This window comes from Hibiscus syriacus, unplaced genomic scaffold (assembly GCF_006381635.1).
Source record: "Hibiscus syriacus cultivar Baekdansim isolate YM2019G1 unplaced genomic scaffold, ASM638163v2 tig00111810_pilon, whole genome shotgun sequence".
Classification (NCBI taxonomy): Eukaryota; Viridiplantae; Streptophyta; class Magnoliopsida; order Malvales; family Malvaceae; genus Hibiscus; species Hibiscus syriacus.
Window position 1 is genome coordinate 972,846 of NW_024063186.1, and position 14,092 is coordinate 986,937.

The 14,092-nt window shown below is 36.8% G+C and overlaps 1 protein-coding gene and 2 pseudogenes across 1 annotated transcript; 1 reads left to right on the forward strand and 2 right to left on the reverse strand.

The window, feature by feature from the left end:
- Window positions 1–6,999: 6,999 nt before the first annotated feature.
- LOC120171038 lies at window positions 7,000–7,512 on the reverse strand (annotated as a pseudogene).
- Window positions 7,513–7,777: 265 nt separating this feature from the next.
- LOC120171084 lies at window positions 7,778–9,873 on the forward strand (annotated as a pseudogene).
- Window positions 9,874–10,887: 1,014 nt separating this feature from the next.
- Window positions 10,888–12,146, reverse strand: LOC120171085 (expansin-A13-like). The gene is made up of 2 exons (XM_039178884.1): window positions 11,619–12,146; window positions 10,888–11,410 (listed from the first exon to the last, which is right to left on the reverse strand). The coding sequence occupies exons 1-2, from the start codon at window positions 12,104–12,106 to the stop codon at window positions 11,101–11,103; spliced, it is 798 nt and encodes a 265-aa protein (XP_039034815.1). The 5' UTR covers window positions 12,107–12,146; the 3' UTR covers window positions 10,888–11,100.
- Window positions 12,147–14,092: the final 1,946 nt, after the last annotated feature.

Here is a 14,092-nt window from a genome sequence, read left to right on the forward strand (position 1 = left end):
TTATATCACTTAAAGAGGGAAGATAAAAATCTTCCGTTTGAAAAGACCATAATACCCTTCCAATAATCCCACTTTAATATCAAGTCCTAAACAAAATTTCCAAAATTAAATCCTTGAACTTTTTAAGTTATTTTAATTAAACCACTAAATTTTAAATTCTTACAATTTGGTCATTGGCCCTGTTTTGGGGATGTTACAAAACTGGAATCCTAATTAATTAAATAATAAAATCTCAAATGTTTGGATTTAATTATAAATTTTAATTCCTAAAGCATTGTGGTTCACCTTGCTTTTCTCATTTGATTTTGCTGACTGGATTATTTAATTAGAGTTGGCGCATGAATTGATCTTCTAATTAGAGTTAGTGCTGAATATTCCAAAACTATAGGAAAATCTATTTAATTTGTGTTTTAATTGTTGATTCTTGAAAAATAGAGTCCTACACATATTTGAACATAAATTACCTAAATTAGCACTATAAAAGGAGGTAACACTGATTAATTAGTAACAAAATATTAACTAAATAATACACTCATCAGTTTCCTTAAGACATATTTTCAATCACTCATTGGTGCTCGAGATCTTTGCTCGTCTGTCTCCTAGGAGATAACAGCAAGATGGTCATAGTAAGGTAACACAACTATAAAGATCACGAACTATATCTTGCCTGAGGCTGTCACGAAAAATAGAGAGGAAGAAAAGAGTTTTTGAGTTATGTTTAACCTAGTAGCTTTACACGTATTTATAGAATTTCACATAGGAGAAGAATTGGAAATAATATATTATGAAAAGTAAGGTCATTAATAAGTATCCAAATAAGTTCGAAAGTAATCAATTAATACCGCATTTACTCGAATATATTCATGAACTGCAAGACATATCAAATTAATATTTGAATTAAACGAAAATCATATAATATCATTTTTAATTCAAAATATTCACATCGCCCACGTTGTGTGAGTGCACCCAACCTTGATCGCATAATATCAACCCAAATTATTCAATAATTTTGATTAATATATATAAACATTCACATGTTTGTTATCCCACCAATGTGGGATATGAGTTTTCTCATTTTCCTTATACAACACAATTCACATGTACCATACTTTGAGTATCAATTTCACATTCATCACTCAACCGTTTTAAGCGCATGAGATAATGTTGTAAAGATCACATAGAGTAAATTTATTATTCGAATCTCCATCTTTACCCTTAAAAATATACCTCAAAATTTCTAATTTATCACAAATTTTCCAACAAAAGCCATATGTTTTTTTAACCCTCCTCATCCTCTCACAGTTATGTAATATATATAATTACTCTGATCAATGAAAAGATAGATATTTGATTGTGTTGCTTCTTGTTAATGTTTGATTGATACAGTGAGGGGTCTGTTTTTCGATTCCCATTTGTAACTTATATCTGTTAAAGAAACCATCATATTGAAATACTTGGGGTTAGCAAAAATTAACTTTATATTATAATTTTCAGCACAGAAAGTAATATTTTTTTATTATTGTTGATTATCCATAATAAAATGATGATCTGACTTAGGATTTTGAGAGCACGACAAGAGAGAAACAAAAGGAAAAAAAGTTTATTTAAGATTTGTGAGTTTTTTTTTATGAAAGAAAACATAGAAAAATATTTCTCTCTCTCTCTATTTCTCTCTCTTTTTACAGTAATCAACATAATTATCATTAATCTTGGGTGTAGCTAATTTTGTGATGACAACAAGAGAACAACATGGTTTATATCAACCTACGACATCTCAACAGAAAAATTATTAGGCTATCAACTTAATCACTTGTTTCTCAACTTCAAAAATTTCATGAAAACAACAAAATATATGCATCAAGGGTTGGTCACGATCAAGTTATGTGAACAGTGATAAGGACATCCACATCCAACTTTCTAAAATATATTCCATTAGAAAATATATGTTGGGAAATAAAACGAGTACGAGTAATTTTCCTATAACCAGATTAGTGAGAATATGAAATAAAAGCGGAAAAATAATACCTGAAATTGATAACGGAGTTCAGCCAATTACGCCTACGTCTTCGGACTACTGCAGATATTTTACTAAGAGAGAAAATTTACAGGTGTTTACAAAAAACTCACTACTCACAAGAAAACTCTCTAGTATTGGGAGAAATAAATGATTTTGGAGCTAAATGGGCTAGGGTATTTATAGTTGAAGCTTAAGGACTAATCCTGTAAATACCCTAAAGTGTGCAGTGGCTAAAATATAATAAACCCATTTCCAAAAAAATAAAAAAATTAGGGCACCGAATTCGTTGCCCCTTTTTGTTAAAAATCATCAGCCTGTGCGCTATGTCTCCCCCTTTTTCCATTTTCAGTGGCCTCCCTTGGCCTACCCTTTTGACTTTACAATCTCCCACTTGAAGACTGATTTTAATCTGTCTTCACACCTCGATCAATGCAGCAACATTTTTGGTCTTGTTATTCTAGCATGTCAACTGAAGTTGAACACAACTTCAGTTTGTTTGTAGTCACCGTCTTTGTTAACATGTCTGTCGGATTTTGAGCTCCACTAATCTTTTCAAGTTTCAAAATCCCATCTTCCATAAAAGACCGGATAAAATGATATCGCAATTGTATATGCTTCTTCCTGGAATGAAAAGACGGATTCTTTGTTAGATGGATGGCACTTTGACTGTCGCAATACAATACATTGTTTTCTTGTTTCTTGCCTAACTCTTCCAAGAAAATTTGGAGCCAAACCATCTCTTTGCTGGCTTTTTTAACAGTGACATATTCTGCTTCAATTGTGGAGAGAACAACTATCTTCTATAGTTGAGAAACCCAACTCACTGCGGTTCCTCCTAGAGTATAGACATTCCCTGTAGTGCTCATTGTGATGTCAACATTTCCGGCTAAGTCAACATCTATATAGCCTGTCAGTATCGTATCTTCACCTTTGAAATAAAGTGCTTTGTTTGTGGTACCCCACAGATATCTGAGGATCAATTTAACTGCTTCCCAGTGTACCTTGCCCGGATTATTCATGTACCTGGTAACAACTCCCACTGCATACTCCCACTGCATGAGCAATATCTGGTCTAGTACAAACCATGACATACATCAGACTTCCAATTGTTGAGGCATACGACACCTTCACCATGTGTGCACGTTCTTCCTTCATCTTTGGTGATTGTTCTTTGGAGAGTTTAAAATGAACACCTAAAGGTGTACTTACTGGTTTAGCATCTTGTATGTTGAACCTGTAGAGTACTTTGTTGATGTACTCAGCCTATGATAACATCAAAGTCCCCGAATTTATGTATCTCTTAATCCTCATCCCAAGAATCTGGTTTACAGCGCCCATATCCTTCATAGCAAATTGCTTCGACAATTTTTGCTTCAAGTTTATAATCTCTTGCATGTATGAGCATGCAACGAGCATGTCATCAACGTACAACAATAAAATAATAAAGCTATTATCGAACCTCTTGATGTAGCAACAATGATCTGCTTAGCATCTGGTAAAACCACTGCTACTCATGAAGCTATCGAACTTCTTGTACCACTGTCTAGGAGCTTGTTTTAAACCATACAAGCTCTTCTTCAACCTGCATACCAGGTTTTTCTTGCTTGGCTCTATGACGCCTTCTGGCTACCTCATATAGATTTCTTCCTCCAAATCACCATGAAGGCAAGTTGTCTTTACATATAACTGCTCAAGATGTAGATTTTCTGTAGCTACAATTTTCAACACCAGTCTGATTGTAGACAATTTCACGACTAAAGAGAAAATTTCATTGTAGTCAATACCTTTTTTTTGCTGAAAACCTTTGACAACCAATCTCGCTTTGTAGCGTTTGCTCCCATCGTGCTCTTATTTGATCCTGTAAATCCACTTGTTGTGGAGCGCTTTCTTTCCTGGTGGTAATTCAGCTAATTCCCATGTCTGATTTGACATAAGCGATTCTATCTCATATTTCATGGAAGACTCTCACTTGACTGAATCCTCCACCTGCATTGCTTCATCATAGAACTCTGTTTCACCATTGTAAGTCAGCAACAAGTAGTGCAAAGAAGGTGAATAACGCTGGGTTGGTTTAGGAATTCTGGAGGAGCGTCTTAGTTCTGGTGTGCGTGGTTCTTCTTGAACTGCTTCAGGATTGATCTGAACATCATTTCCAGAAATCTCCTCAAACTCAACAAATTCCTTTATTTCAGCTTTGGTATTGGAGCTACTTGATTCTATGGTTGCCCTGTCTTTGTACATCACATTCTCATTGAAAATGACATCTCTACTTCTGATGTTCTTCCGATTTTCATAGTCCCAAAATTGGTAACCGAACTCATCACCATCATAACCAACAAAGGCATATTTATTGGACTTAGCATCAAGTTTACTTCTTTCAACATAGTCTATGTGTACATAAGAAATATAACCAAACACTCTTAAGTGTGAAAGGTTTATTTTTTTCTTGCTCCAAACTTCCTTTGGAATTCTGACATCCAAAGGAACTGAGGGCTCACGGTTGATCAGGTAAGTTACAGTGTTGATAGCTTCAGCCTACATAAATTTGGGCAATCCGACATGTATCCTCATGCTTCTGGCACGTTCATTCAGAGTTCTGTTCATGCGCTCTGCTATACCATTCTGTTGCGGTGTCATGGGAACTGTTGTCTCCGTCTTTATCCCATTGTTTGCGCAGAAATCTCTGAATCTACTGTTTTTGTACTTTCCTCCATTGTCAGACCTCAACCGCTTGACTTTCAAACCAGTCTCATTTTCCACCATGGCCTTTCATTTTCTGAAGGTATCAAAGACTTCTAATTTCTTCTTCAAAAAATAAACCCACACCTTCCTTGTTGAATCATCGATGAAAGTGACATAATATAATGAGCATGCAAGATATGAAACTGGAGATGGTCCCTATACATCAGTATGAACCAACTCTAACTTTTCTGCCTTAGGTGTCTTACTAATCTTTGCAAAGTTGACTTTCTTTTGTTTGCCAAAGATACAATCCTCGCATAGTCTGACATCTACATTCTTTAGATCCGACAACTTCCCTTTTGACAAAAGTGTCTTCATCCCTTTCTCGCTCATATGGGTAAGCCTTTGGTGTCATAGGTTTGATTTTCCATCAGCATCTGCTGCAGCAATGATATTCTCTAAGTTTAAGGTTACATAGAGAGTACCAGTCTTCTTACCACGAGTAATGACGAGTGCTCCTTTGGTAATCTTCCATTCACAACCTGAAAATGTTGTACTATATCTTTCTCCATCAAGCTGTCCAACAGAAATCAAATTCCTTTTGAGGCCAGGACTATGTCTCACTTCTTTCAGCTTACAGGTGGTCTGGTTTGGCAACTTTAATCGGATGTCTCCTTTTCCGACGATCTTCAAGGTTTCATCATCGGCTAGATGAACCTTCCCAAAATCACCACTAACATAGTTCTCCATGATTTCTCGGCATAGGGTGGAGTGGAAAGATGCCCCTGAATCCAAGATCCATGATTCAATTGGACTGTTGACGCTTAGAATCATGACATCACCTGTCTCATATGTCACGTTGGTAGATTCCTATGCACCGATATTTTTCTTCGGTGCTCGGTAATCTCTTTTAAAGTGACCATTCTTGCCGCAGTTATAACATGTAAAATCTTTCTTTCTTGTTCTTGATTTTCCCCTTTTGGATTTGGATATGCCACGATTTGAATTTCTTTATGAAGTTCTCCATCTAGACTCCGTGTGCAAGGCTGAGGAGGTTGATGCTTCACCCGATTCTCTCCGTCGAATTTCTTCACTCAGTACCAGATCCCGAACATCGTCGAATTTTAATTTGCTGTTTCTCGACGAGCTATTGACTGCTGTAACAATAGCATTCCAACTGTCTGGTGCAGATGATAAGAGAATTAAAGCTCGAACTTTATCATCGAATTCAATTTCCACGAAACTCAACTGAGTTGTGATTGTGTTGAGTTCATTTAGGTGTTGAGCCACTGATGCCCCTTCCACCATCCGCAAATTGAATAATCGCCTCATCAAGTGAATTTTTTTTAGGCCGATAACTTCTCATACATACTGGAGAGAGCTGCCATAAGACCCGCCGTGCTCTTTTCCTTTGCTATGTTGAAAGCAATATTGCGGGATAACGTCAGTCGGATAACTCCGAGGGCTTGTCTATCGAGAAGAGCCCAGTCTTCATTCTTCATGACCTCTGGTTGCTTTCCTGAGAGATGTTGATATAGATTTTTCTGGTACAAAAAATCTTCAATCTGTATCTTCCAAAAGTCAAAGTCCGCACCATCGAACTTTTCAATTTTCACCTTCCCTTCGTCTGCAGCCATCGCTCCCACTCAAATCTGGCTTCGTTTGGATCGTTTATGACAATTCTTGTGAACCACCGCGTATTAGAACACCTCCGTCGACAAATTCGCTTCGCCGATAAAATTTTTATTATTCACAAAATTCACTATTCACGTGAACAGTAATGAATAGTAACCTCGCAAAAAATTGACAAAATTTACAACCAAAAGCTCTGATTACCAGTTGTTGGGAAATAAAATGAGTACGAGTAATTTCCCTATTACCAGATTAGTGAGAATACGAAATAAAAGCGAAAAAATAATATCCGAAATTGATAACGAAGTTCAGCCAATTATGCCTACGTCTCCGGACTGCTGCAGATCTTTTACTAAGAGACAAAATTTACAAGTGTTTACAAAACACTCGCTACTCACAAGAAAATCTCTAGTATTGGGAGAAAAATGATTTTGAAGCTAAATGGGCTAGGGTATTTATAATTGAAGCTTAAGGACTAATCTTGTAAATACCCTAAAGTATGCAGTGGCTAAAATATAATTAACCCATTTCTAAAAAAATAAAAAATTGGGACACCGAATTCGATACCCTTTTTTGTTGAAAATCATCAGCCTGTGCGTTGTGCCTCCCCCTTTTTCCATTTTCGGTGGCCTCCCTTGACCTACCCTTTTGACTTTACAATATCACCCTTAGACATAGTAACCAGTGAAGGTAAAAATAAGACCCCTTCCCACTCTTTCGCCCGCACAGAACCATGCATGCAAAGCACTCCATTCCAAACAAAGCTGCGATACCAAAATCTTCAACCTTCAGTTCTTTCATGTTCTTCCATAAATTCTTCACATAATCAAGCTCCTTCTAGAATAACTCAGTACGACCAGGGATACTAGCAAGGCTGGTGTAACATAGCTGATTAGACAAGACAACTCGCTGCACTTTTCAACTGTTGGTGGCTCCTGAATGTATTGTTTTTTCTACTCCAACAACTGCTTGTAATAAGAAGTTCCATGCTTGGCTACAAGCTTCAACGCTTCAAGGTCTTAGATTAAAACTGCAGCAGCTTTGACGCCATCAAAATCTTTTATTAGGGTAAAGAAAGACATCGGTTTACGAAAAAGACGTGAGGGGATTCGTCTTGTTTCTCTCACCGCTTATCTTAGAAAAAAGAGAGAGAGAGACTGACAGAGCTTTCTGCGTGATCAGATGATGACTTTTTTTCTTCTGACATGTAAGGATTAAATTTCTTTTAACTAAGTCAAAATGAATTGCTGAGTCAAAAAAACTTAATTCTAAATTTTAATAAGTAGATTGAAATGATTTAAAATTTAGTGAATAAAATAAGAGAAAATAAAAGTTTCAGTGAGTATATTTGTTATTTACCCAATAAAATAAAAATAAATACCACGGGGCTACGATTGTATTGTATTGTATAATTTACTCAGTAACGAGTGATCAGAAGTTGTACCATTCCTTTCGGTTTTGTTGCCAAGGCATTTCAGAGAAAATAAATGAATAAACAAAAATTCACTGAAGATGTTGCTGTAGTTTGAAGAAATTCCCCAGATCTGGGATTGGCGAAAGCAACCGGAGAAGGATGAAAAGTTGATGGCGCTGATAATGTTAGGGGCGGTGCAATTGGGAGCAGCGGCGGCGTGCGTGGTGGTTTTAATCCCAATGGGAATGGCCGGTTGGCATTTGAGCCGAAACAAAATGCTCTTCTTCAGCGGTGCCCTTTTCATTTCTCTCGCCATTTTGAGTCCATTTGACTCCCTATTTCCCTTCGGTCCCCGATTTAGTCACCTCCGTTTCTTCCGTCGTCGTCTTCGATCACCGCACTTCCTGCATCAATTTGGTCAACGAAATTTCTTTGCAAGTCAACCCCAAAAACGCTTCTTCCCGACTTCACAACAACGCCACCCACGATCTCGATTTGTACGAGAAGCGCTGGGCTTGGTCCGATTCCCAGAAGCTAAAAGCTTGCGACTTTCAGAAATCGTCTAAACCCGATGCCTCCGATTTGGTAAACGGATCCTGGGTGGTCGTCGCGGGTGATTCCCAAGCTTGATTGTTCGCCCTCTCTTTGTTAAATCTGGTTCTGGGTTCCCAATCCCAACGTGTGGATTCGGTTAGAGCCAATTTGTTTAAGAGGCATAGTGATTACAGCGTTTTAGTGGATGAAATTTGTATGAAACTGGATTTCATTTGGCCGCCTTACTTTGTGAATTTGACCAATTTGATGACTGATTTCAATACCCGAAAGATTTGCCCTGATGTTATGGTCATGGGGGCTGGTCTTTGGGACATGCTTCACTTCAACAATGCATCAGATTATGAGTTCGCGTTGCGGATGTTGAAAACTAAAGTAGTTTCTTTGTTGCCATTGTCGACTGAGTTAGCCATGAATGAACCGGTGGCTGGTTCAGTCCCCATCAAGTCATCCTCCCATTTGTTTTGGCTCGGGACGCCGGTGCTGATCAATGGGATGTTGAATACAGAGGAGAAGAGGGAGAAGATGAGCGATTCAATGTGGCATGCTTATGATCGAGCACTTGGCGATAGTAAGCTGTTACGCCAAACCGGTGGCCATCTGCTTTTGTTGGATTCCCAGTCATTGACTTGGAATTGTGGACCTCATTGTACATCCGATGGTATGCATTACGATGGAGCTATCTACGAAGTTTCCGTTCAGATAATGCTAAATACATTGCTTATTGAATCTCATCAGAGGTTTTTATTATAACTATGATTTTACAGCAACCTTGAGAAAGAGAGAGGGGCTCGATCGCCCATCTATAATCTTTGGCTCTTCCCAGGTTTTCTCCCCTGCTTTGGATTAACACACAAGTAAGCTTTCTGTATGGCAAAATTCTTTTTCTTTCATATGTTTGAAAACCAAATACTCATTTGTTTATATTACTGTATATTGATTATTACACTTTGTATGATTCACATCTAATTTTGTTTTGACCAAATTTGATGGTTGTTCATTATTGGATACATCTTTTCTTCTTTTTTTGCAATGTGTAGAATAAGCAGCAATTGAGTAGATCGAAATCGAGTATATAGTGTGTATACTGTATACGTTTGTTTAAAGAAGGATTGGTGGAGAGTGTTTTAAGTACCTAGGGGCAGTATAATTAAGAAAGGTAGAGAGATTGCTGGATATGTTAACTGTAGGATTAACAAGTGTGGCTTGAGTGGAGAATTGTGATAGAGAGTTTTGTGTAATTGAAATATACCTATATGTGTTTGAAGGGAAAGAGGTTGAGGAAAGTTCCAAGAGACCTGCTTCGATATATGGTGCGGAATGTTGGGTAACAAGAAGCCACATACAGTCATATAATTGGAAATGAGGATATGCATCTCAAAGTGGTTTGGCAACGTAAGACACGGATCGAGGGATGCATCCGTTAGAAGGATGGAGTAAATTGACATTACACAAGGTGAAAGGTTTAAGGGGAGGACTAACGGACATGATTAAAGGTAATAAACAATTTTATGAAGCTGTTAGAATCTGAAAAGTGGATGGCGGTGGATAAGAATGATCGGAGTAGAAGCATTCACATTCATGATGTTTAAATTTGTCTTGAATTTTTTCTATTTTATGACATGGGTTTTGTAAATTGAATTTTCTTATTTGTATGAAATTTTTAGAAGGAATGCTAATGAACATGAATGGTGTGTATTATGGTTAGTGTTTCTACAGATACTGCTTGAATGCCCTTATGTTTTAGTTCCGCAGACATGTATTGCATATGACATGCTAGCGGTGATTTGTGCTGTAATAAATGCTTGGACTTGTTAGGATTTAGTAATTCCCATTCTCTGGAACATCCAAAATAGAAAAAAGGAATTGCAGTTGGAATGCCATTTTATGTTTGGAAATTTCCTATGTAAAATCTCTAGTAGTTATTAGAATCGAGTGCCGGAAATGGTAGGTATGAGCATTCATAAAATGAGAATTTGAGATGAAATATTTGGTATCTTTTATGTCCGTTTTATAATCCACATTCTGGGATTTGAGATTAATTTGTACGCTGGATGAAGTCCTTTCTATTCAATTTAGTAACCTATCAGTTCAACCAGTTTCTTTTAACATGATCCAAAGCTTATTTTTTCGTTAGTATGACGTAATTACAAGTTAATATATATTCAGAATATTTGTTAGCCATTGATACACACCTGCAGATAACTAGTAGTCATTTACAACGTATACACACCTCTTGTAGATAACTGTTTGAATCCGATCCTCCAAAGAAAACGAACTTCTTTTTCTACAACTAACCCTAAAAGTGTAAACAAATCGAAGTCAAACTTTGGGTTGTAAATTAACATTGTGAATAATTCGATATTTGTTCATTTATGTTGGTTTTTCAAGCTAAGAACATAAACAATTTGAGGCTCCTTTATTAAATGAACTGATGCATGTTTAGTTCATGAACGAGTTTATTATTAAATCAACTGGAAACGGTAAATGCATGTTTAATTCGTGAACAAGTTAAAACTTGTTTAAGATACGATATAATGTTGAAGAACAAAATTGATGAAATTAAATTAATAAGCACACATAATATGTAAATGGAAAAATTGATCTCTCCTGCTAGTTTAAGTCGTAACACACAATGACAAACCTCATCACTTGAACCTCCATTTCCATTCAGTGCAAAGCAACAGATAACAGAAAGAAAAGAAGAGCAGAGAACAGTGTTGTGTATATATATAATAATAATAAGAAGAAGAAGAAGAAGAAGAAGAAGAAGAAACATTGCACTACATTGGGTGCTTAATCTTTAGGACTCTAATTGTTTTCCTTCGAAGGTTTGGCCGAAGTTCCAATTCTTGGGAGCAACATTGTAGGACGTAAGTGTAAGGCCGTCACTACTGGTGACCTCAAACGAGAGTGGTTGATTCCTGAGATCGGAATTGATATGCCAGTTCTGTCCCCAATTCCGACCCATCTGCAACCACCCCGTTCTCGAGCCCTTTATCTTTACTGCCACTATGTCCCCCGCACCTGCTACGTTGCTTATGAGCACCGACACGAAGATGCCCGAACCATCTACCGTAAATCGAACGCCTCCTTCCTTCCTGCACTTGACCCTGTTTTAAACCCAACCAACACATGTTTTAAGACTGTTGTTTACACCACTAAAGACCGAAAACCCAACATGAAACTACAATGCAATACACCATCTCTAACAGTAGATTGTACGGTTCCCAGATTTGGGTTTGTCTAAACCGTGATCTGGTGATGTTAATTGAAATCAAAATACTTTAAATGAAATGTGGGAAGAGTTTGTTATGTTACCTTCGGTACTGAACAGGCATGTTGCCAGCTTTCCAAATGGCTATCTTTTCAAAAGATTCAATGGGAAGCACAAAGTGTTTGTTGGGGGGATTACAACGGCCACCGCCCTCCGCCGAGAACCCGTAGTTGGGAGCACAGAAATTGGTGGCGGTGACAATGATAGAGGTCCCGGGTATGCACCACCGCAGGTCATCAACGCATCTCAACTCGAAGCACGCGCCGCAGATCTGTCCACGCTGAAATAAAGCCTCGCTTAAACCTGCAGTGGCCATGCCGTAACCAGCCTTGACGAGGTCCCCATACCCGCAGGCACCACTCACGGCGCCCTGAGGATCCGAAGCTGCGTAGTAAGTGGCGCGTGCAGGATGCCAGAGGGAGGACTGCGACGGCGGAGGTGTGGAAGAAGAGGAGGAGTAATGGGAAGTGACGGTGGAGAGGAGTGTAATGAGAAGGAGCGAGAGGAGAGGAGCTGCTTCAGTTAAAGACATTTCTGGAGAGACAGAGACAGTAAAGAGGAAAGTTGAAAGAAGCAACAACAACAACAACAACAACAACAACAACAACAACAACAAAACCCAATTCCCATATGTATGGGGAAAAGTTGAAAGAAGCATAAAACGTTAATTAGTTTGGTTTAGTGGTCCGAATGAAAATATGTAAAAGTACTGGGAACCTGCAAAGCAAATTATAAATAATTACTTTCGACTCTTCTTTTCTTGTTTTGGGCCCCTCTTTTTTTATTTATTCAAAAAGCACAAGGGGGGTTGTGCATAATCCAGTATCATTCACCACTCAAAAATCGAATTTTGTTTTACTATTAAATCACTCAATTTTATTACTTGTAATTTCAAATATAGGTTTGAGCCTGATTGCTGAGTTTCATCGCTTGCTAAACGTACTTCTTTTTTACGTGTTAAAGTTTCAAAAACAAGCATATATTCCATGATATTAATCAACTAAAATCAAAACAATGAAAGATGAAGTATTGTTAGAAAAAAGAAAGGGTAAACTACGTATTTAGTACTTGAACTATCAGTTCTTGTCTATTTTAGTACCTAAACTTTTAATTTTTTTTAAAATCATACATAAAGTTTAGCTTTTATTTCATTTTTAGTACCCCTATTCAAAATTTAACATGAAATTTTGAAGAAAAAAAGTGAACATTTAAGTACTAAAATAGACTAAAATTGATCGTTTAGGTACTAAACTTGTTAAATTTTTAACAGTTGGGTATTAAAATGAAACAAAAACTAAATATTATGTATGCTTTTGAAAAAATTGAAAGTTTAAATATTAAAACGAATAAAAACTGATAATTTAGATACTAATTACGTAGTTTACCAAAAAAAATGCCAGATTCCTGAACAGAAGATTATAAAATGCTTGACCATATCTCTGTATAGCATGGGCGGATGCACTAAGTCCAGATGGAGTAAGTGCATCCTATTATTTAGAAGAAAAAAAAGTGAAATTTAGTTTAATAAATTAAGGAAAAATGAAAAAAATAAAAACTTTATATACTCGTTATTTTTAAGAAAAAGAATTAAAATTTTAGACTCACATTTTTAAATTTATGGATCCGCCACTGCTGTAAAGTTTGTTTATGATCTTTGCCGTTTCTGTTCCGGTCAGTAGTCTCTGTGCCGCTATCCATCCATCTGAACTGGTCCTTGAGAAGGTTCTTGTGTATAAGTGCAAGCATATTTTTCTAAAGCTCCTGCAATCTCCTGGTATGTGCTTGTTTTGTTATAATGAAATCTGTGGCATTCATTGCAATTGTATCAACCAAGCCATGAAAAGTGATGCTTTGGACCCAACCTCCTTCCACTTGATGTCTGAGTCTTCTCTAAAGCATGCGCAATAGGCATTAGAAATTTGCATTCTCCAAATTCAGCTATATAAACTCAGAAATATTTACATATATGTATCTAAAACACACACCAGCTCGGTTTATCCCCAGTTTGCTAGCTACTAGAGAGTAAAAATTATCCTCATATGCTTTGTATGTTTTAATCGATAACTTGAGTGATTAAATTAAGAATTATTCAAAAGTTTAATGATCAAATTAAATATTTTAGAATTTTTACAACCAATATAAGAGGGGAAACAAAGTTGAATGATGATTTGTGTAATTTACTCAGAAAAAAATATCACCAGGTATGACCGAAGAATTTACATTCCATTCTTTCTTTTCTTCTGTCATACTCCGTGAAGTACAATAATTTTCGCCTCTTATTTTTTATTTTTCTTAAACATATTAAACTAATATATTTTTTCATTTCTTCGGTCATACTTCGTGCAGAAAATTTCACACATTTTTCCAAATAATAGGGATGCACTAAGCTCCACTCTACTTATCTTCAAAATGAAGTATAAAAATGAAGTATAATAATACTTGGTGAAATTTAGTTTAAATAGCATGGGCGCATGCACTAAGCTCCACTTCTAGATTTCGCCTGCAGAATATTGGCCAT

What these genes read in the sequence shown, in the direction of transcription:
- LOC120171085 (XM_039178884.1), bottom strand. Translation starts at nt 12,106, where the DNA reads ATGTCTTTAACTGAAGCAGCTCCTCTCCTCTCGCTCCTTCTCATTACA. An exon ending in ATGCCTGTTCAGTACCGAAG is followed by an intron (nt 11,411 to 11,618) that starts GTAACATAACAA and finishes GGTTTAAAACAG; the next exon opens with GGTCAAGTGCAGGAAGGAAG.